General features: G+C 47.9%; 10 protein-coding genes across 10 annotated transcripts; 4 read left to right on the top strand and 6 right to left on the bottom strand.

Moving 5' to 3' along the window:
* Window positions 1-955: 955 nt before the first annotated feature.
* Window positions 956-1,639, bottom strand: FPRO_02683 (uncharacterized protein; the record flags this gene model as incomplete). The annotated part of the gene is made up of 1 exon (XM_031227189.1): window positions 956-1,639. One exon carries the CDS (start codon window positions 1,637-1,639, stop codon window positions 956-958), a length of 684 nt encoding a protein of 227 aa, XP_031077650.1.
* Window positions 1,640-2,389: 750 nt separating this feature from the next.
* On the top strand, window positions 2,390-3,892 carry FPRO_02682 (uncharacterized protein; the record flags this gene model as incomplete). The annotated part of the gene is made up of 6 exons (XM_031227190.1): window positions 2,390-2,449; window positions 2,503-2,633; window positions 2,692-2,983; window positions 3,034-3,186; window positions 3,237-3,792; window positions 3,843-3,892. 6 exons carry the CDS (start codon window positions 2,390-2,392, stop codon window positions 3,890-3,892), a joined length of 1,242 nt encoding a protein of 413 aa, XP_031077651.1.
* Window positions 3,893-4,129: 237 nt separating this feature from the next.
* Window positions 4,130-5,793, bottom strand: FPRO_02681 (uncharacterized protein; the record flags this gene model as incomplete). The annotated part of the gene is made up of 2 exons (XM_031227191.1): window positions 4,130-5,418; window positions 5,472-5,793. 2 exons carry the CDS (start codon window positions 5,791-5,793, stop codon window positions 4,130-4,132), a joined length of 1,611 nt encoding a protein of 536 aa, XP_031077652.1.
* An 807-nt stretch (window positions 5,794-6,600) lies between these two features.
* Window positions 6,601-7,188, top strand: FPRO_02680 (uncharacterized protein; the record flags this gene model as incomplete). The annotated part of the gene is made up of 2 exons (XM_031227192.1): window positions 6,601-6,896; window positions 6,951-7,188. The coding sequence occupies 2 exons, from the start codon at window positions 6,601-6,603 to the stop codon at window positions 7,186-7,188; spliced, it is 534 nt and encodes a 177-aa protein (XP_031077653.1).
* A 730-nt stretch (window positions 7,189-7,918) lies between these two features.
* FPRO_02679 (putative P-type ATPase) lies at window positions 7,919-11,662 on the bottom strand (the record flags this gene model as incomplete). Its single annotated transcript, XM_031227193.1, has 2 exons — window positions 7,919-11,301; window positions 11,353-11,662. 2 exons carry the CDS (start codon window positions 11,660-11,662, stop codon window positions 7,919-7,921), a joined length of 3,693 nt encoding a protein of 1,230 aa, XP_031077654.1.
* A 2,108-nt stretch (window positions 11,663-13,770) lies between these two features.
* Window positions 13,771-14,334, top strand: FPRO_02678 (uncharacterized protein; the record flags this gene model as incomplete). Its single annotated transcript, XM_031227194.1, has 2 exons — window positions 13,771-14,073; window positions 14,125-14,334. The coding sequence occupies 2 exons, from the start codon at window positions 13,771-13,773 to the stop codon at window positions 14,332-14,334; spliced, it is 513 nt and encodes a 170-aa protein (XP_031077655.1).
* Window positions 14,335-14,651: 317 nt separating this feature from the next.
* On the bottom strand, window positions 14,652-16,061 carry FPRO_02677 (putative orotate reductase (NADH2); the record flags this gene model as incomplete). Its single annotated transcript, XM_031227196.1, has 1 exon — window positions 14,652-16,061. The coding sequence occupies one exon, from the start codon at window positions 16,059-16,061 to the stop codon at window positions 14,652-14,654; it is 1,410 nt and encodes a 469-aa protein (XP_031077656.1).
* A 1,053-nt stretch (window positions 16,062-17,114) lies between these two features.
* On the top strand, window positions 17,115-18,082 carry FPRO_02676 (putative nucleoside-diphosphate-sugar epimerase family protein; the record flags this gene model as incomplete). Its single annotated transcript, XM_031227197.1, has 2 exons — window positions 17,115-17,369; window positions 17,429-18,082. 2 exons carry the CDS (start codon window positions 17,115-17,117, stop codon window positions 18,080-18,082), a joined length of 909 nt encoding a protein of 302 aa, XP_031077657.1.
* Window positions 18,083-18,250: 168 nt separating this feature from the next.
* Window positions 18,251-20,247, bottom strand: FPRO_02675 (uncharacterized protein; the record flags this gene model as incomplete). The annotated part of the gene is made up of 6 exons (XM_031227198.1): window positions 18,251-18,334; window positions 18,387-19,103; window positions 19,154-19,444; window positions 19,495-19,711; window positions 19,772-19,952; window positions 20,007-20,247. The coding sequence occupies 6 exons, from the start codon at window positions 20,245-20,247 to the stop codon at window positions 18,251-18,253; spliced, it is 1,731 nt and encodes a 576-aa protein (XP_031077658.1).
* Window positions 20,248-20,745: 498 nt separating this feature from the next.
* Window positions 20,746-21,276, bottom strand: FPRO_02674 (uncharacterized protein; the record flags this gene model as incomplete). Its single annotated transcript, XM_031227199.1, has 3 exons — window positions 20,746-20,949; window positions 20,998-21,141; window positions 21,196-21,276. The coding sequence occupies 3 exons, from the start codon at window positions 21,274-21,276 to the stop codon at window positions 20,746-20,748; spliced, it is 429 nt and encodes a 142-aa protein (XP_031077659.1).
* Window positions 21,277-21,444: the final 168 nt, after the last annotated feature.

Genomic DNA, 21,444 nt, shown 5'->3' on the forward strand with positions numbered 1-21,444 from the left:
GTGTATAGTAAAGGCGGGCTGCCCTGTCACGTCGTTGGGTATGGAGATATTGAGGGAGGCTGAGGTAGTGTTTGACAACGAGAGAAGCGGCGGTAGGATCCAGCCCAGAACCTTGAAATTGAAGCGATACGGTGAGGCGCAGGGGTATCAAAGTTGAGTTAAAAGAAAAATGGTGCAATGTAAAGTGGCTAAAAGTTGAGAGGTTTTGGGTGGTTTGCTCAAGTATCGAGGATTCTAAGTTTGGTTTGGGATTGGGCCCAAGTCAGGAGTTGAGGTGCTAACTACTACGGCTTTCCATTTGGCGGGGTTTCATCATCCCAATGGAGGGCATGAAGAAGGTGGGTCCAGGTCTTGAAGTCGCTAGCGCCCGATGGTTGGTTAGTGATGGTCGCTATAAAGGTCCCTGAAGGAAGCCTACAGGACAGGGCATCAGCAGCATGACATAGGTACCTAGGGGGCGGTGTATCAGCCTCAACTTCGATGAGGTCATCACAGATGCTTGAACTTTGAGTATATTTCGACTTCACATCTTGACTTTTTTTTTTAGGTAGAACACGATTTGTGGATATTCTGTTGAAGATCTCGATAGGGATATATCCATATGTTTATCACTGTTTCGTTTATGCAACATGAAACACTTGATTCAATCTGAAACTCTCGATATACCTCAGTGCTTAAGCTCAGTTGGCTGGAAATAGCTCTCGAAATCGCAGCTGATCGCATCGGCATCGCGATATTCTAAGCCCAAGTATTCAGCTACGATGGCTTTAGATACCGCAGAGTCGTCAGGTGTTGTCTTTCCGGGTGAGTCCTCTGATCCGGCGGTGAGTCCTTGAGCAAGTCCTAGAATAGGCATCTCTTTAATCGCTTGATGGCCTGTGATATCGAAGACCGGATACAATGTAGCCGGTGCCTCGAGCTGTCTTTATTTGTATTTTCTCATTGCCTGGTATAATCAACCATCGTCGCCTTTCCCTCTCAGATAGCTTTCCACGTCAACTCTCCCATAAATCTCACCCTGTAGTCTCTCATGCCGTTGTCGTTCCTTGGCCGCTAGCTGCTTCGCTTCCTTTCTGTTTAATGGCCTGGGCTTCTCTTCCTTTTTCTTTTCTTGGATCTCTTTCGGTATACTTGCTCCGATTCCGAGGGTATCTTCTTTTGCCACCACTTTGATAGGATATCGCATTCCCTCGCCCTCTCTTCCTAGACCTCGTCGGGCATCAGGGTCCCAGCCTTGAGACTTTAGGGCTTTGAGTCCCATGCGCGAGCGATCAAGGGCTGATGGGGGGTGTGAATGTGTGAGTGAGACTTGGTGAGCGAAGGATGCTTCGTGAGGCTGTGAAGTGGATGAGATGGGGAGTTTGCAGTCTGGACATATTCCTTCTGGCTCTTCTTCTGAGGCTTTGATATCTTTGTCTTTGGCGGGGTTTAAAACGATGCTAGCATATAAGTCGCCGATGGAAGTGTCTGTTGACTTGGCTGGTGTTATTGTGGTTGTAGTTCCAGCATCAGGATCTTGGGCGGGAACAAATTCGACCCTTTGTCGCTTCAGTCCCGCGCCGAACGCCCGCTTGTAGTGTAGAGGAATGTCTTCCTCATCATGGCTCTCATCAGAGGCGTCTTCTCTATAGCGCTGCATGATGCTAGGGTTGTGGGGGCTCAGTTGTAGGGAGTTGTAAGTGATGCTTGAAGAAGGGAAGTTCTTCTAGAATGCGAGGTTGCCTAACCTAAATCATTTTGGTTCCTGAGGCTCTTTGAACTTATTACCCAGATATTTACAACACCACCTGGAACTGTAACTTAATTATGCCCTCTTCCTTAATGTCTTGGTCATTGAACATTCTCGTTAAAGACTATAGTACTTTTTGAAATGATTTCATACGTAGGCGATCGCACAGCAACCCTCTAATGACAAGAATGCTGTCAATGGCCCAATAGAGCACATCTCAGAGTCGGCCGACTTACTCGGGAAAAACACTGCACATACTCCGTAATCAGTAGACTTTTCGTCACTCAACGTTCCATGCATTCTTGGTAAGGCAAGCCACACATATTCATAAGCGATGCATCATGCCGAAAACCGAGAACCAAGATATCCCATTCGGTGAAGCCGATGCAGAATATGATGTGATTACGACAATTACCTTGCATGGCTTTTCGTGAAACATGGGTTTAGAGGACTCGCTGTTCGGGTTTATCACAAGTCTTGGAGATATTTCACAGTGTAAAGACCTTCTCTTGGATCAAGTATAAGTATATGGCCTTGCCTCCTTTGTCAGAAAACATCTTCCACTCAAGTCCATTACTCTTGATCAACTCTACCACTACCACTATCATCGAATACCGATACCCTACCAAATAATATCTCAGTTTTATCAAGATAATAAACATGGGTTCAGTCGAAGCAAATGGTCACCCAAAGATCCTCATAAACGTCGGAGCCAAAGATGTTTGTCTCTTTGATACACTCACAATTCATATCTTTCACTAACACAATCAAAGGTTCCCTTCTACACTCCTATCCAAGACCCTCCTGCAGGAACCCCATGGGATGTCCAACCCGAAGGCAGCCTATTCTCTCCCCTCAGACTACGAGGTCTAACGCTCCACAATCGTATCATCGTATCACCAATGTGCCAGTATGCAACCTCTTAGCACGCACCACTACCAAATACCTAACAGACATTACAGATACTCTGCTAAGGATGGCTACATGACCCCATGGCACAAGCAACACCTCGGAAGTTTCGCCGCACGTGGCCCTGGACTCATCATCACAGAAGTAAATGCAGTGTCACCAGAAGGACGAATCAGCCCTCAAGATGCCGGCATCTGGGAGGATGGACAGCTTGAGCCTCTGAAGGAGATTGCGGATTTCGTGCATAGTCAAGGAGCGAAGATTGCCATTCAGATGGGTCATGCTGGGAGAAAGGCGAGTACTGTTGTGCCCTGGCTGGATCGCAAGAACACAGCGGTCAAAGAGGTAGGATACTCACCACGACATGTACGTGATCAGTGACTTATTGCTTACAGGCTGGTGGCTGGCCGGACGAAGTGGTTGCACCAAGTGCAATTCCCTATAGCCCAGAGTCTCTCACTCCCAGGGAGATGACAAGCGATGACATTACCAAATTCAAGCAAGATTGGGTTGCTGCTGTGAAAAGAGCTCTCAAGGCTGGCTTTGATGTGAGATCTTCAGAGAATACATCTGATTTGATAGACACTGACTTCGTTAGGCCATCGAAGTTCACGCTGCACATGGATATCTCCTAAATGCATTCCTCTCCCCAGCCTCAAACCAACGAACGGACCAATACGGCGGCTCTTTTGAAAACCGTATTCGCCTCCTTCTCGAGACCGTTAAACTCACTCGTGATATCGTCCCCGAGGACTTTCCCCTCCTTGTCCGCATGCCAGGAACAGACTACCTAGAGTTCGATTCGTCTTTACCACAGTGGCATATCGAAGAAGCCGCAAAGCTCGGTCAAATCCTCGCCGCGAACGGCATCGATCTGATCGATATTTCAGGCGGTGGTTTGGATAGCCGTCAGAAAATCACTTCTGGCCCTGGTTACCAAGTCCCGTACGCTGCCGCCGTGAAGAAAGCTGTCAAGGATACCGGAGTCGCTGTGACTTCAGTGGGAATGATCACCTCTGGAAAGCAGGCCCAGGGTTATCTGAGTGATGACTCTGTAGATGCTGTGTTGGTGGGACGGGGCTTCCTCAAGGATCCTAACCTTGTGTGGCACTGGGCGGATGAGCTGGATGTTGACATCCACGTCGCTTCTCAATGTAAGTCTCGAATATATGCGACTTGAAAGACCATGCTGACAATGGTATAGATGGCTGGGGTTTTGGAATGACCCGTACTCACCGACATAGAAAGCACTAAATACAGTGAACACTTAGCTGACCCTCCTTTTCCTCCTTTTCCTTTCTTTCACATAGACAACTTCGGTTAGGACTAGACGATAAATAGAATTCAGTATGAATCAATACAACTACTCAACAAAATGTCTTGTTTATGCTCAACATCTTTTTATGGATTTCATAGACCTGAACAATTCGTACTATTCTCGTAACATGTTCCAATGCATCATAAGTCATGATATCCAGATTGTCTCCAATCTTACGCAGCATTGCTACGTGCCCGACGCGTAGCCCGTATCTTTTGCTGCGCCCTGGCTCTCTGTAACATCTCATCATCCATGCCCTGACGCCACGAACAATCGGAAGCAAATTCACATGTTCTACACTTGAACGCTTCCTCTATATCGACGCCTCTTGCATCGCGTTTCCCTTTCCACCAATCCATGTAGTTAGCAAGATAGGTCTCCAAGGCTTGTCTCGAAACAGGAAAGTCGTGAAGATCGATCTCACGACCATCATTGCGGTGGACGTATTGAACTCGAAGCATGTGGCCAAGGGAGTGTTCGCCCTGAGGGAAAGTGAGCCCTATCTCATGCTCGACAAGAGGAATGAGTTCGCGTAGAGTTCGATACTGCAACAGATCTGGCCCTGCTGAAGAAGAGCTCTGGAAACTCGAGGAAGGATGTTCTTGGGTGAACTCCGTTTCTGTTTCTGATGCATCCACAAAGATCTCATCGTGCAGGCTACCGACTTGGGCGATGAAAGTATCTGAAAAGGCGTCATCTGGATCAAGTCCGTATCGCCGAAAGACTTTGAAGAAATCTAGTTTTCCAGCAGCCATATTAGACAAGAAGTGATGATACAAGAGCAACTGAATCTTTGCAGGCCGTATTTGAGCGTTGGACACAGGAGAAAATGATCCGCGAGTCTTGACGTCCGCAAGATAAATCTTTGGCCCCGAGTCATTCTTATGAGTTGTGTTTTTTGGCGGAAAGTAGTCAGTCAATGAGGATTGCCGCCCGGTCGTTTCAGACTCTTGACTAGAGAGCTCTGCCTCAAATTCAGGATTGGGGTTCTCGTAGCTCACGCTGTCGATGACTCCATTGACGAGGTTCCCATCAATCATGCCCCATACTTCGAGTTCACGAGTGAGTCCCGTGTCTCGCAAGGTTCTGAGTCCTTGAACCAGATTCCACAGTTTGAGTCCAAATGCATCTTCCTTGGTCATGATGTCAATTTGAACTGTAGTGTGGACTTCATCCTCAAGCTTTTTGTGAACTTTGGTTCCTTGCTTCATGGCTGCTGTTCTGGTTCTTCGACCCCCAGGTAAGCGAGTGAGGGTATACCAGTACTGCAGCTCGCACCAAGCACCAGACGTAAGATCAGTCACGGTCAATGGTCTCTTAGGATATGACCTGAACCGTTGCAGAGGTGAACGGCCATCATCGTACGGATCAGCCTCATTGGCCTCAGTCGCTGGTGTCGGAGTGACACTTGATTCTGATTCTGGAGGTGGCTTTGGTTTCAAATCCTTCAAGGCTTTGCTCACTAATCTCTTTGGTCAGTTAGTGCTGAAGCCTCTTGAGGGTATAGTCACGTACAATCCGGGTAGAGTACGTCCTCAATCGAGGATAAAGCTGGTGACGGCGTTGGCAGACCAGAAGACTTGTCGAGTTGATGGAAAGCCTTGCCTCTGTACAGACTATTCGTGGACTCTGTCTGAAGGCGGTCCACGCCAGAAGTTGATGTGCCGCCAGCGACATTTTGAGGGTACAGACTATCGTGCCTCTCAGGAACAGAGTCTATAGCTGCGATCTCTGCGTTATTTGGGACGTTGTTATCTTCAGCAGACAACTGAAGGAGCAATTCTTCTTCCTCGGCAGAGAAATCGTAGTCGAACTCGTTATCGCTATCTAACGTCATCGCAGCCGCTCTCGTTCGAGGCGATGAATCATTGTTTTAGGGAATGGATGCGGCGGGGAAAATGGCACTTGCAGCTAAATTTAGCAAGGGTTTTGATGATGAATGACGAGGATGAGTTTTGGCGTCTGATCTCAATACCTTTGGTAGAAGAGGGAAACTAAGACGCGAGCGAGTACACGGGGTCACGTGGGGTGCTGAAAGTGATACGCAACTGCCTAAGAATACCCCCTTAGGCAGAATATCTACCTAGGTACCTAAGAGATGAGGTATTGATATTGTGATTAATTGATGTTCGCAGATGAATCAGTCAAGTCCAAGACAAACAATATTCTGGGGCTAATCTGAGTGTGGAGAACAATACTAACTATAGCCATAGGCCCATAGCCATGTCTCAATTTGCAAACAGACACGCCCGCATTCGGCTCTCACTCTTACTATCACTCGTCTACTAACAACCGAAATAGGTAGAATATATATTTGGCTGCCTCCTCGAATAACAATAATTAACATAAAACTCGAGCTCTCAGCCTTGAACCTAATTCTATAACAATAGTCCTACAGCTGAAAGTGCCCTGAAACGACTAAGGTAATAAATGACCTAGATTTCTGCACTGCCCTATTGGCTTGGGCGCTGCCTACAACAACCCCGGCATGTCCTAGGTAAACTATCGATTAGGCTTCCAAGTCCTTGGCCTCGTACAAGGCAGCAGCCAGATACAAAGCCCTCGCATATTCCCAGATCTAGATCAAAGGCTTCATAGTAATTTGTCGCTCCTCCGGAACTCGATCGTCCCGCTCCGTTCCACAATGTCCAACGTCCTCCGTCGCCCCACAACCGGGCCCGACGCCGGGAAGGCCTCCGGAGCGCAGCGGACCTTCATGTCTCTACCAACAGAAATACATCTCGCCATATCCGATTTCCTCATCTACCCAGATGCACTATCTTTAAAACACACCAGCGCCTATTTCTATAGTCTGGTCGACACTGGTATCAACCTCAAAGTGGAATGGCTAGTGGAACGACGAAGCCTCCATCTAGAATGCCCCAACGACCGACGGTGCGATCTCGGTAGTGATCTGCGTTTCTGCCGCGGGAGTGTACCGTAAGCTAATACCCTCTGATGTGATTGAAATGAATCATGGACTAATTGTTATAGTCTACTCATGCAACGAAGACGAGAACATGTGGAATGTGAATCTCGGCCTGGCCTGGGCTGTCTTGTTTATGGGACAAAGAAATGCTCCCATCGCTCATTGCTGAGTAGAACACTACCACATTGGATGCAAATCAAACTCACCATTGAAATTTGGTGGATTTTGCTCGCCCTTGTACCCATTTTCTCTTGCTGGGTGTGGTTGGCTGAGTTACCGTGGGGACTTGTATTTGGATCTTGAATTTCGTTATTTGATTTCTGGGAACGGCCTGAGAAACCTTGCGAGCTTGTTTATTTGTTGGTCTCAAGGTATAATTATGTAATAGTAATATTGTAAAATAAGGAACGGACTTTGGGGGTAATAATGGTTGGAGGCATGAACTGAAATCTGGCCCACTTCTGGGTAAGCATTTATACTCTGGCAGTATATATAAGAGAGATTATTACTGATAACTGCCATATTGTGTGCCTACGAGTGGCTCGAGGCCAATGCGTGTAAATGATAGATTATCGATTCATTTCATTCTGAGATCACAATTCGGGACTAGAAACATGGTAGATTATATGAGATTCAATGGCATTGCTCAGCTTAGCTTCGCTATTGTAACAAAGCCAAGGTGGCGAACAATGAAGACTATCTGCCTACATAGTAAAAGCGAGTGAACACTGAAGGAGAAACTGAACGAGTCTCCCTTCAGCCCTCTCCAAGTCTGTGTTAGAACTCGCAGTAGTTTAAGGAAGCTCACCATGGAGCTTGGATAGAAGGGTACTGATGTTTTCTGGGCGCCCAAGGACGCTGTTTCTCGTCGAAATTCAAAGCAATAGAGTCCGGTAACGACAGGCGTGAAACACTGTGCTGGTCGAAACCAAGCGTAACATGAAAGAAATATTCAGCTACAGGACTTCTGGTCGAAGACAAATGAGAGTGAACAGAAGCTGCGCTGTTACAAAATTGAGTCTCAATATCCTAACTAGATCTTCGACCAGCGCAGAAGCACAGCCGCAAGAATAACCGGCAGAACACTCACCAGTTCTCCAAGACCTGCATATTCCGGTGGAATTCTGGCATTGACGAATGCCCCAGCAGCGAGAAGAACGGCAAAAGTGTTGTACACGAAGCTCCAGCCGAAGTTGAATTTGATGCGATTGACCGACTTTCGACTCGCGTCTATCATAGTGATAATGCCACCAAGAGCGGGACGCATGAGAACGACGTCTGCTGCGGACTGGGCTACATCTGTGCCTTCATTCATGTGAACACCAATGGTGGCTTGGGCGAGAGCGACTGCATCGTTTGTACCGTCGCCGCAGAAGACGACAACCGGCTTTTTGTGATCAGTGGAAGTACCGAGGAGCGTCTGGATATAGTCCCGTTTGCCAGAAGGTGAAGTCCGTGAGCGCACATTGTCTTGTGGGATGTTCAACTTGGATGCCAGGTTCTGAACAGCTGTATCATCATCGCCCGAAACCACATGAACTGATATGCCTCGCATGTGCAGGGCTTCAACCGCTGCAAAGGCGTCCTTTCGAGGTTCGTCTTGGAGACCGTAAACAGCCTGCAGCTCGTCGTTGATTGTGAAACAAAAGACGGTGTGGCCTTGAGAAAGCATAGGCTGAATAGGAGGGTTATCCGAGAGATTGAGCCATGTGGAGTTTCCAGCTTTCAGCCTCTGACCCCTTACAACTGCTTCTACGCCTTTACCAGTTAAACTCTTCGGTTCACCGACGGCCAAAGGTTCAATGCCAATACTCCTGAGGTAGCTCGTCACAGCCATGGAGACTGGATGACGACTGTTCTCTATCAGGCCCAAAAGGAGAGGGAGAGTACTTTCATCGACACACTCATTTGCAACAACAGAAAGCTTTCCCTGGGTCAAGGTTCCAGTTTTGTCAAAAACAACGTGAGATGTCTTGTGAGCAACTTCGATAGCATCTGCGGATTTGAAGACGATGCCTCTTTCTGCTGCGACTCCGCTCATGATGACGATGACCATTGGTACTGCAAGTCCGATCGCACAAGGACAGGATACAATGAGAACAGCGATGGCATATGTGATTGCCTCTGTCGTTGCCTTGGAGCCACCATAGCCACGGACAGTTATGCCAATTGCAACCCAAATGACAAAAGTGATGATAGTCAACGCCACAACCACGGGGACGAAATATGAGGCCACTCGGTCCGCCAGGTCCTGTAGCTTTGGCTTTGATAGTTTGGCTTCATCTACCATGGCAGCGATTGCGTTGATGGTGTTGTCGCTCGGCAAGCGGTTTAGGCGAACTGCCATAACTCCAGGGCCATTAATAGACCCTGCAATGACAACACTCCTGAACTGTTTCTCCACGGGCTTGGACTCGCCTGTTAGCATCGATTCATCGACCTCAGATGAACCACTCATCACTGTTCCATCTGTCGGGATCCTAGTATCTGGTAGAACCTTGAAGACATCGCCATACTGAAGAAGTCTGGCGTCAATCTCACGCTCTGTGCCGGTCTTCTCGTCAACCAGAATGGCAGTCGAGGACTGGAGTGATCGGATTGAGATGGATTCAACTGCCTTCTGGCGAGCAAGTGCTGCCACCCAGCGTCCGACCATGATCAGGGTAACTAGCAGGGTGGAAGTCTCGAAGAATTGGCCAGTTGAAAGGGGCTTGCCAGCAATGAGATATCCAAACGAAACAGCAGAAAAGACGTAGGCCGCACTTGTGCTCAAAACAATCAACAAGTCCATCTCAATGACTCTAGAAAAGACCAAAGCCTTAATAGCTTTCGGGTAGAAAGGCCCAGCAACTACAACTTGAACAATGGTGGCCAAGGCCAGAGAAGCCGAAGAGAATGCGACCTCTCTCTCAGGAAGCGGAGCCCAAGCCATGACCAGAACAGGAACTGTGAGAACAGCAGACAAAAGAGTGGTGTACCCAACATGACGAACATGTTTACTGCCCGCTTCAAGTGACGAATCACCACGAGGAGGCGCAAGCTGAATTGGAGGGTCCCAAGATCTTTCAGCCAGGTCTCGTGCTCCGATGATCTTGGGATCAAATGAAACTCGAACAGTATCTTTTTCGACAAGACTCATATCCAAAACTCCTTCAAGCCATGCTTGGCCAGTAAATTCAGACGTGCTGCCATTCATGATGAAATCCAAACTAGACCCCTTGGTCTGAAGCCGTTCACATTTGAACTCAGTGGTTCGCTCGAGATGCTTGATAACCTCATCTACTGAGCCGAGACGAAGATCAACGTTAAACTCGGCACGTGAGAGAACGAGACTGGTCTTCAGATCATTGACGGCTGGGACTGTAGCAAGAGTTCTGTTGAGCTTAGTCTCGCAACCTGTACATGTCATACCGGAGATGCTGAGAACCACATGTTCCTTTCCTGTTGCCTGTTTCTCTACATCTGCGGGGTTTTGTGTTGTTTCTATCTTCACTCTCTTCTCAGACGACGTAGACACGCAACAAGCATCCGCCGGAGAGTCTCGACAGGTGATAGATGGAGCCTTCTCACAGCAAGAATTGGCACAGCTATCGGAGGATTTGGTGACGATCTTCTCAGCTGGCTTGCAGCAGGAACTGGCATATGTAGACTTGGGTAGCTCCTTGACTATAGCCGCTATTTCTTCGTCACAGCAGGACTTTGCGCAGTTGCTCTTTGCACCTTCAGCCACTCGTCCATTCTTGGCAGTGAATGGCTCTTCCGGCTGAGTTGTGCAGCATTTATCGGGACACCCGCTGCTTTCAACAATTTTCTTGGAAAGATCACCATCACTGCAGCAGTTGCTGGCACAATTCTTATCGATGAGTGGGCTCTTGGGTGCAGCCTTCTTAGAACAACACCCACCAGAACAGTCGTCCTTGTCCTTGTCTTTGACGGGTTTAGCCTCAGGAGAGTTGGATTTGCTGTTATCTCCCGAACAGCATGACCTGGCACACTTCTTAGAGGCTGCTTCTTTGTCGGGCTTGACAACGGAGCTGCACGGCTTGGTGCAGCTCTCCTTGACAGAGGGCTGTTTGGCGGACCTGGCACTCTCATTGGAGCCCTTTCGTAAGCGGAGACGATTCTCCACAGCCTTTTCTTTCGTAACAGAGCCGGTGCTGCAGCAGGAGTCCGTTGATGTACGGATCAGAGAGCGGGAAGACGACTTCTTGGAGCATTGCTTGGTGATAACAGAGCGGCCTTTGGTCTCGCAGCACGACTCTTGACCCAGGGCAATGAGAGCGCGGCAGATGCACCCAAGCGCCTTCAGAGTTGCACCGTAGCGGTCGAGAGCAGATAGGCTGTGCTTGCTGCATGCCTTGCCGTCAGCTGCACCATTGCAGCTGGAGCTAGAGCTGCCGCAACCCGTTGCATCCGCTGCAAAGTGTTAGCAACGTGCCGCTAGCAGTGCTTTTGTGACGGACTTACGCTTGTGAGAAGCACTCAGCTCGCACTCTCGTATGGCGATACGGTCAATGCAAGAAGCATTGCAGCATGGGCTCGGTTTTCCGCGGCAGCATTCCGGTGCGTCATCCTTGTTTGGCTCCTCACAGCTACCAGAAGCACAACAATCATCATCCCGTTCCTTGTTTGCTGACTCTTCCTCCTTGACTTCAGTGGCAGCGTCACCTCCATCACAGCAAGCATCCTTGCAACTTCCGATGTCGCTTGGAGGAGGCGTCTCAGCAGTGACCGACTCCGCAGCTGGTGCGAGAGGGCCACAGCAGTCGCATCCCATGATTCAATCAAATATCAGGTGTCAATTTATTGTTTGCTGTTGTTCGTTGTTCGGTTGTTGGAAAGTTAAGATGTTAGGCCTCTAACCGAATCTCATCTTAGCTTATATGCGACCTTGTGCAGATTGAGCGCACGTGGATGGCTCCTACATGAGACACAATTGATACACGGTAAATATTTCGGAATACTACTCTGTCCCCAACTTGAGATCTATATAGTTATTCCCGAAAGTCGATACATTTTGTTCGTCAATGTAAACTCTACAGGGACAAAGATAGGCTATGGATATACCTATTAGTGCCACACGAACAAAGCACCATTCTATTTGAGAATCTGCCAGCAGGTTAATTCACAATCCTCATCAGAGGTAAAAGAATGCACTACGGCTTCTTGCATGCTTTCGGACCGTATGCATGAAGACCTATTGGTGGAACGTCTATACACTAGATGTATCGCCTGTTATACACAGTACCAAACCTATGGTAAGTTATCTAAGACTACTAAAATTGATAGAAATATCCTAAGTTTACCTAAGTCTTCTGTCATTTTTTGACAGATGTCCCGATATTCCTGCATCGTGCCTCCTGCCGCCCCATAGCATAAGTGCAGGCGTCTCTTCGTGCATGAAGCATTGAGCCTTCACAGGCCTAGATCACCAAGATGAGCACCATGTACGCCGAGCTGCACGTAGCTACCCATTTGACGATTTAACAAATAGGACACGCAATTACCTAAGCCTCTGCGTGTAAATTATATAAGAGGGACAGAATGATTATAGCATCTTATGAATCTCAACCTTGACATCAATCTATATTCCAGATGTCATCAGGAACACCCGACTATAGACCCCTCCCTTCGACACTACAGTACCGAAATAATGCAGGGGCCAGTCTCTCTACATACATACCTATATACAGGAGGGTTTAAGCAAAAAATGAGCTGCCGTACTATAGATATGACGACCAAAGTTGCAAGGGTAAAGGAGTCACCCCATCATCGTTCTCTCAGAACACGATACTGACAGGTTCGACTAGAATTGCTATCAAGCAAAGATCAAGCTAGCCTTGCTGTGGTGGCAACCAAATTCAAAGATATCGGATGGCTCGTAAGTTTTGGATAGTCAATACATATATCTATTGCAGTACTGATAATCCGAACACAGGTCCCTTATCTATTCGACACGTTTCTCATGTCTCCATGGCCCTGATCATCGCCGGCTTGATGCGGTCTGAGCTCGAGACTCAGGACAGTCCATTTTACTAGCTCTCCTCAGTCTTCTGAACACATGGAACTTCATCTAAAGCGCCAGACTTTCAGTTCTTTGGCCAACGTCGGGTGTGGTCAGGTCCAAGCTTTCAACAATGGTTCAACGCCTGTGCCCCTCAACTGGAAAGAATCGACTATTAGTATACATATGGGTGTTTGACTTATGAGAACTGGGTTCTATAACCTTCTAGGCCTCAAAACAACAAATCTCCCCTGATCAGTGACAACTTTGCAACACTGATTGCACTATCAAACAAGAGGCCAATGAGATAGTTGTTAGGGTCGTCGAACAGCACAGAAAGAATGTCGACCTCCCGAACAACATCCCAATCGACCTTGTTCACCTATATAGACACTGTTTCACCTGATCACTTTGGGAAGAACTCGAAAACCATGCAGTATATGCTCGACTCAACACATAACAACCCTTATATCCAGATAACAGTATCAACTGATCCAGGTAACATATTGTAATAGTATATCAGTCCATGGAGTTCCAGAGAACCTAGCGTCACAACCAAAGAACCTTGTCACGGTGGTATCCTTCGGCGGTTACTTCACGGAACAAACTCTGCACAAGCAGAAGCTTCACACGAATCAAAATGGCCTGGGGAATTGCGGATGATTTCAAATTTCCCTTTTATATAGTGAGTTGTGTCTGCTCAATTATTCAACCGTCACCAAATACCATTTAGCTCTCCGCAGCCTCTACAACACCCTCTCACAGCACTTTTACCATCGCAGTACTCTTTTCACAACTTTCTGTCTCCCCAGGGGTCCAAAATCACCTTACCACTTCAACTTGTCTACCTATCATCCCACTTTAACTTGAATTCTAACATCATGTCCTCCTCACAGAACCCGTTCGAGGAGCCTATTCAAGGTTCACATGCCAACGGTATTCGTGGCATGCTCCGGGCCCTGTCAGTTCGTCAACAGGAGAAGAATCAAGAAAAGAGGGCAGCAAGACACAGACAGCAAAATTGGACACTCCTGGATTCTGGGGACTGTAAAAGCTGGAGCCTGGAGGAAATCCAGCACGAGTATGAAATCCTGCTCAAGAAGTACAAGGAGAATACCCGAGACCAGAACTATCTGGTCAACGCCAGCATCACCAACAAGAAGGAGATAACCAATGCTGGAAACGTAGCCAATCAGTGACGCGAATGGGTTCATGACTGTAAGAAGACCTTACAGCCTCTGGTAGAGTCTCTGCGCCTCGTCATTAACAAGAAGGAGGCACAGGCGGCAATTGCGAAAGCCTGCAAGCATCCAGAGCCAGAGAATGTGCACCTGGCCATGAAGGAGATCAGTGACGCCGACAAGCGCATCACTGCTCTTCAGACCCAGATTCGAGGCTACGTCGATGCTCTTCGACAGTGGCTGGACAAGGAGCCTGGCTTTTAAGCCACTTATCCCTTGTCCCCTATGTTTCCTGGAGTTGAGGAGTGTTCATACTGACATCTAATTTGGATGGCCAGTCTTTCGTCCCTTGATATGGCCGGGCCCAATCAACGGGAGGTCAGAATATTGAGAAGCAGCTGATTACTCTTCATGAGTTCACGGCATGGAGCTTCTTTTGGGTACTGGGGGCTTTGACATTAAAACAGACAAATGTAGGGGGAAAAAATTGATAAGCAGATAAAACCACTTGAACCTCATAACTTGTCCCATTTTGATGCCTATGACGAATAAATAAAACGTGAAATGTTGCTATAGCATGTCTAATTCTTTCCACCATCTTTTAACTCCCGCTTGATCCTGGTAACAGTACCCGGACCACCATATGTCATCGCTGTGTAGATCATGGCTACACTCGCGCCAGCGTTGAGAATGTTTCGTGCCTGCTCGCCATTGGTGATGCCTCCTGTGGCAAAGATGACCTTCTGTGGCGATCCAGTTGTTGCCGTGAAAGAACGCGAGTCTAGCAACTTACGGTATCGTCGAACAAGGTCGAGTGTTCGGCTGTACATAGCTGGGCCCGAGTAGCCACCAGTCTCCATGAGGTTCTTTTGCTCCTGAGCAGTAAGCTTAATACCCGCGGGAACAAGACCATCTCGTCTCTTAGTTGTGTTGCCCACGATGACTCCGTCAACACCACTTCGGTGAACAGCCTCAACGATGCCCTCCATTTGAGTATCCTCATCCTCATCAGGCGACACCTTGACCATGACCTTGGGCCTTTGCTTTCGGTCAGTCTTGGCGGCCTCGTCAACTACAGCGCTGAGAAGTCTTGTCAGGGGCTCAGTAGCCTGAAGGTCCCGCAGACCGGGTGTGTTAGGGCTGCTGACATTGACGACCAGAACATCAGCGTAGCGAGCTAGTCTTCGTACACAGTATACGTAGTCATCGGCAATGGCCTTCTCATCCCGCTCGTCTGTCACCTTGTTCTTGGCGATCTGAACAGCCAAAAGACGGCCCTTGCGTAGACTGCCAGGAGGAACATTGGCCTCCCCATTGAGAACATCCTTCTCAGTCACGCCAAGAGATCGGGCAAATCGTCGAAGTCTATCCCTAAGTCGAATAGCCATGTCGTCGGCTCCGCGAGAGTTCAGACCATATCGGTTCACCATGCCATCAAGGCTGCGAACGCGGAAAACTCGAGGCTTGGGATTGCCCTCTTGGGGAAGAGGGGTGCAGCCTCCAACCTCAACGATACCAGCTCCAAGCTCAAACAGTACATCTGGGATCTCAGCATCCTTGTCAAGACCAGCAGAGATTCCAATTGGGTTCGACACTTCGGTTCCAAATACATTGACGGCGAGCTCAGGGGAGTCGAGGGTCGTGTCGCGCTCTCGAGGGTGAAGATTAAACTCATAAGTCACCTTCAGCGCTACGGTACCGGCATGATGAGCGTCCTCAGCATCAGGGAAAGCCCAGCGAATGAATGGAGGGACAACCCAACGGTGGAAGAAAGCTCGGGTATCGGTAGCGTAGAGGTATGAGCCGTATAGAGCAGCAGCGCCAACAGTGCCGTAGAGGGCAAGCTTGAGAGCCGCTCCGTCACCGGCCGAAGAGGAAGATGATGCGTTGCGGCGCTGGACGAGCTGTAACCTAGGAATGGTAGGACGAGCGGAGGAAGCAATTCGGGCACCGGAGACGGCAGCTCGTGATCTGAAGAGAGCGGCAGACATGGCTGGGAGGTAATGCTGGGCCGGGCCAGCTCCCAATGGTTTCACGGGTCGCGATAGTGTTGTTCGGGTGAAGCTTCAAAACGCATCCACAAATTGCCGACCTTTGGTTGTAGAGCACAGTATCAGACAGTGTAATGCACAGTATGCAGCAAGATATAAGGCGCATCAGCGCCTGATGTGCAGATGCTCTGATATATACCTATTTCTTCTTCATTCCTGTCTCATGACTTAAGGAGCTTCACTTTTCTATTAGAAGTAGCAATTCAAAACCTTACACTACATTAACTTATTATGCCGATAACGCTCACCGGTAACCCGAATTGAGTTCTCATCTAGATAATCTCGACCTGTTCTATGGCATGAGGAACTACCTCAATTAGAATAAAACCACCGAAAAGACGCATTGAGTTTCGAAGTTTTCATTTTCCATGAATAGTTTGTGATAGTATCGAATGATGATCACCCGAGAGTGGTGGATTTAGGACGCAAGATGCTGCCACAACTTGAATACCAATATCTAAAGAATTCAATTCGTGCAGATATTTTAAGTAGTCCTCGGCAAAACTACAGATTCGCCGTACCTATTCTTTTCTTTGGCAGGCCCAAACTTGATATTTATGTCACTGATGGTTTCATTACCACTGCCATGAATGATCCACATTCATAACTGGCCGCTGGTGTTGCCGATGATAGTTGATCCGAACATGAAGATCGGAGCTGGTCGGGACGGAACCGCACAATTCGGAGGGCGAAATTAATCCGTCTCCACTCTTTCGGCCGTCTCTCACACCGGAGTTCAATAGTCAACCCGTGTTTTGTTATGGACCCGGGCTTGTGGCCGTCATAGCTTCGGTGTATTCGGGCACCGGCCACTGATATGCTTTATAATGAACACAGCCCTATCACAATGATTACAGATCGTGATGACTGGTCGCCTTGTTGCAAAATACTATATAGTATGTCTGATAGATCACCTCCATAGACAATTGATTTATCAGTCTAAACTATTATAACCACTCTACCTCAGAAGTCGACAATTTGAACATCATAAGAATGTCACGAGCAATTCTCATATCTGGTGCGACCGGAAAGCAAGGTGGTGCTGTTCTCAATCAACTCGTCAAGCAAAGGGCCGGCGTGGAGATTCTCGCTGTCACCAGAAACCCCAATTCTCCTTCAGCTCAGAAGCTTCTCAAGAAATCATCCAACATCAAGCTTGTCCAGGGAGACTTGTCTGACGCAGCCACAATCTTCAAAAATGCCCGCCAAGTTACAAAACAGCCGATTTGGGGAGTGTTCAGTGTCCAGGTAAGTACACTCGCTTATTGATGGCTGTAGTTTAGATGCTAACATGATCCTGTAAATAGTCCCCTATGGGCCAAGGAGATGGTGCTGAAGTAGCCCAGGGAAAGGGTCTTGTCGATGCTGCATTGGATGCTGGGGCCAAGTTCTTTGTCTATACTTCAGTTGATCGACACGGCCAAGACTCTCTGAACAACCCAACTCAAGTTCCTCACTTTATTACAAAGCACGAGATTGAGAAGCACTTGATTTCCCGTACCACAGGTACTGATATGCAATGGTTCATCATTCGACCTGTGGCCTTCATGGAAAACTTGACAGACAATTTCCTAGGAAAGTCATTCGTCACAGCATGGAAGCTAGTTGTCAAGAATAAACCTCTTCAACTCGTCACAGTGACCGATGTGGGCGTCGCTGGCGCACAGGCCTTCCTTCAGCCTGAGAAATATGCCGGCCGTGCCGTGTCACTTGCAGGTGACGAACTGACGCTCGAGGAATTCGAAAGAATTTTCAAGGAGAAGACGGGACGAGATCTCCCATACACCTATAGTCTTGTTGTTTACCCAATCATGGCGATGGTCAAGGAGTTGGGGTATATGTTCAAGTGGTTCAAGGACCAGGGTTTTGGTGCGGACTTGAAGGCCTTGAGAAAGGAGTACCCTGAGTTGATGACATTCGGAACTTGGCTCGAGACAGACAGCGACTTTGCTCCCAAATAGTTGAGAGATTCGTTGGAGGTGGTCTTTCGGGGGCTCGTTTCTTTGCGTATCAAGGCTGAAGATACAGTCGTAATAGTCATTAGGGTTGTAATAGTAGTGGTGTCCGTCTTGGAAGCCTTGTGGAATGATTGAGAAGGTGACAGCCAGTTTCTTTGCTTACCAGCATCCTCAAGAGAACGAACTCCGTGGATAGGAATAAAGACGTTGCGTAGCGAGTAATGGGATATCTAGTGGTGTCTCTTGTAAGTTAACCTATGATGAATTGTAAGTATCTGTATAACAAAAAATAGTATTGATATCCAACCTTGTGCATGGAAGGAGATGTGATACCACATTGCTTCATTTCCTTGACAATTTCGTTCGCCAAAGCATTGGCAACGAGATTTGTATTACCAAAAGTAGCCAAAATCTTGAGTGTGAAGTCTAAATTCTGACCATGTTCTCTATCAGGCTCTGTCGGAGATGTACTTGCCATAAATACTAGAGAAGCCATATATGCAGCAAAGCAAATAAGGGGGTTCGTAAACGTCGCACCAAGATCGGGTATTATTCTAAAAATGTTGAGTATCTCTTCAGCTGCTGGAAGTAGACGGTCTTGAGATAGCCGGATCAGGTAAACCGGTAACCCCTGTAAATTCGACTTCATCCTCCACAAAGCTGCTCGGTGAAGGCAGATAGTAGCAGTCTGCAACATGACGTTGACGAAAATAGCGTTGTGAGTCCTGTAGTTGGCAGGAAGACAAAGATTCTTTGGTAGCATCAATAACATGAACTTCAGATCATTATCAATGCCTTTATGCCTCTGCCAGTACAAGTCTCCGTTGAAGTCCTGATCTTCTTGATACTGGCTGTTATTCGATCCAGTATGTTCTATGGTGCGGTGGAAGATATGCGCTGCGAGCACAGCTCCAGCAAACGTGGAGTGTTGTTCGGATTCGAGTAACTGGTCTCCGATGAAGCGCGTGTGCTCCTCTTGGCCGTTCTCATAAGCGTTATCTGAGGCTGGAAGTCGAGTTTTGATCTAGAACGGCGCTCAATGGTATGCTAGAAGGACTCTGGCGGGAAACTCACGTTATGATCATGTATAAGTGCTGGCCATCCAGTCGTGGCACAGGTAAAGCGATCATAGCAGAATATGGTCCACCATGTACGGCGTCGTTCTTCAACTCCTATCCAGTCAATATGTTGGTCCCCACCCGATCTGGCGAAGTCAACTTGATGCAGGTTTAGCATCTGTGCAGCTCTAATGGCAGAACAGAGTGTTATAGAAGCCTTTGAAAACATAGAGTGCTCAGCTTCGAAACAGGATATAAGAGCCCTGGCTTGTACGTGCCCTAGAGTTATTGAGCTTTCACTGATGTCCTATGTCCTTTGCTTAGCAAGTGTCTTGAAGGGAGACAGTCGTGACATACACCCAAGTCGTCTTGTTGAAGGTATTTTACGGCACGCTTGTAAAATACCATGCCCAGGCGGCGGTAGGCGTCAGATGTCTCTGCGGCAGAGGCCATAACGATGTATTGAAGACACATCGGAGGCTTCATATGGTCCGGCAGGAAGAGGGATGCCATAAATCTCTGGCGATGTAGCAGGGGTGTAACCTGATGGATTCTGCTGAAGTATATGTTCATTCTGATGCAATTGTTATTAAATCAGAGGCGATGGGTTGTAGTGTATGGCAGGGCATCTTACAATGTTTCGATCAACTGTCGAGGAGGCGACTCCTCAAATAGGCCCAGCCTGACAAAGGCGTCTTCCTCTTGACTAGCCGGCGTGGAGTCAGCTGTTGCAAAAGGATTGTATCTGCTTTGGCTGCTTTCGGTGTTGGATGCCCCCGTCTCTTGCGAGCTGTTAAGCAGTCTCTCCAGGCGTCCTATCGCGACCGAGTTCAACAATCATCCTGCTAGTTGGTAGCGACACCACATACCGAGTTTGGCCTCCAACTCTTTTGCTTGGCCGCGGGTTTTGCTTTGGTACGGTTGCCTTGATAAAGAATAAACGCAATCATAGCTTTGCTTACTGCATCGACTGCAGGAAGGTTTTGTACGGTCACACTTCAGTTTGCTTTTCCGACAAACAAGACAACTAAAAGGAGCAAGAGGAGCAAGAGGAGCAACATTTTCTTCTCCTTCATTGATTTCATTGGATTTATTGATGCTCGTGTCCATTTTTGGGTGTTGTTTGTAAATCGAAGGAGTAGAGGACGATGTTGAGAGAGGGAGATTTGGTAGTGAGATAAAATAGTGGAGAGGGGGAACCAGTACTCCCAATACCAGGCTTTATGATATCTTCCCATCTGAACTAAAAAACTCAAGATGAAGAGGAAAATATATTTTCTTCGATTCCAAATTAGATTTATCTACATACTACCCGCATTTTGTTTCAAGTAATTGACTAAACGCGAGTGTTATCGTCTGTTGGTTAGATCATCATAGATTATTATTCCCCGCCATGGGAGACATTGGATGATCACTATCACAAGCAACATTAGTGATTGAGGGATGATTCTGGTGAGTCCTAAGCAAATACCAAGTATGATTTTATAGTTAGAAGTCTGTCCGAGCCATCTGATCTCGCTGTGCTTTCTGCAACTCTGTCTCTCTGTCTACACCACGTGATGATTTCCCAAGCTCCGAGTCAGGTCAAAATCATGAGCGAGCGCTCAACTAGTTCTCCTTCACGATGAGGGAGACTTCGCACTTGCCAGGCTCAAGGACGTGAGGCGAGTCGTTGTACTCGCGAAGCGGGATTCGGAGAATGACCTCGACCTGATCCTCAGCAGCAAGAACCTTGAAGGTCTGGATGCGGCAGGTGAATCGAGGATGGAAGAGGCGGTCGTAGCCATCCGCAGTGGTGCGGCAGTGCTTGTCCTATATTTTGTCAGCATGGACAGCAGCAAAGAGAAGAGAGTGACTTACGTAGGCGTAGCAGAGCTCCTCACGGCAAGCGTTGAGTCCGGCAGCACGGTCACCGGTGAGACCGAGAACATTCTTCGCGACGACGATGTCCTTAACAACCGCCATCATGACGTCCTTGAGGTTGGAGGTCTCGTTGGTGTAGTCCTGTGACTCGGTCAGTTCTGCTGCATACGAAGCTGTCTGTGTGGTTAGGAATACCTTCAGGGTCTGGGCGCCAGGGTGCTTCTCCTGCTTGAGACGCTCGAGGAGCTGAATGATGGCGTCTCGGTTCTCAGACATCTTGAAGTTTGATCGAATCGATGAATTGTTGCTGAAATGTATGTGTGGAATGTCGATATTGGTATCGAGGGTGATGTTGACTGGCAAAATTTAGAGAATGCCACCGAGCTCAGGCCTTTATACCAGTAATTTCTGTGACCGACTCCAGCAATTCAAACAGCCAAAAAC

This window comes from Fusarium proliferatum (assembly GCF_900067095.1).
Source record: "Fusarium proliferatum ET1 genome assembly, contig: FPRO_scaffold002, whole genome shotgun sequence".
NCBI lineage: Eukaryota > Fungi > Ascomycota > Sordariomycetes > Hypocreales > Nectriaceae > Fusarium > Fusarium proliferatum.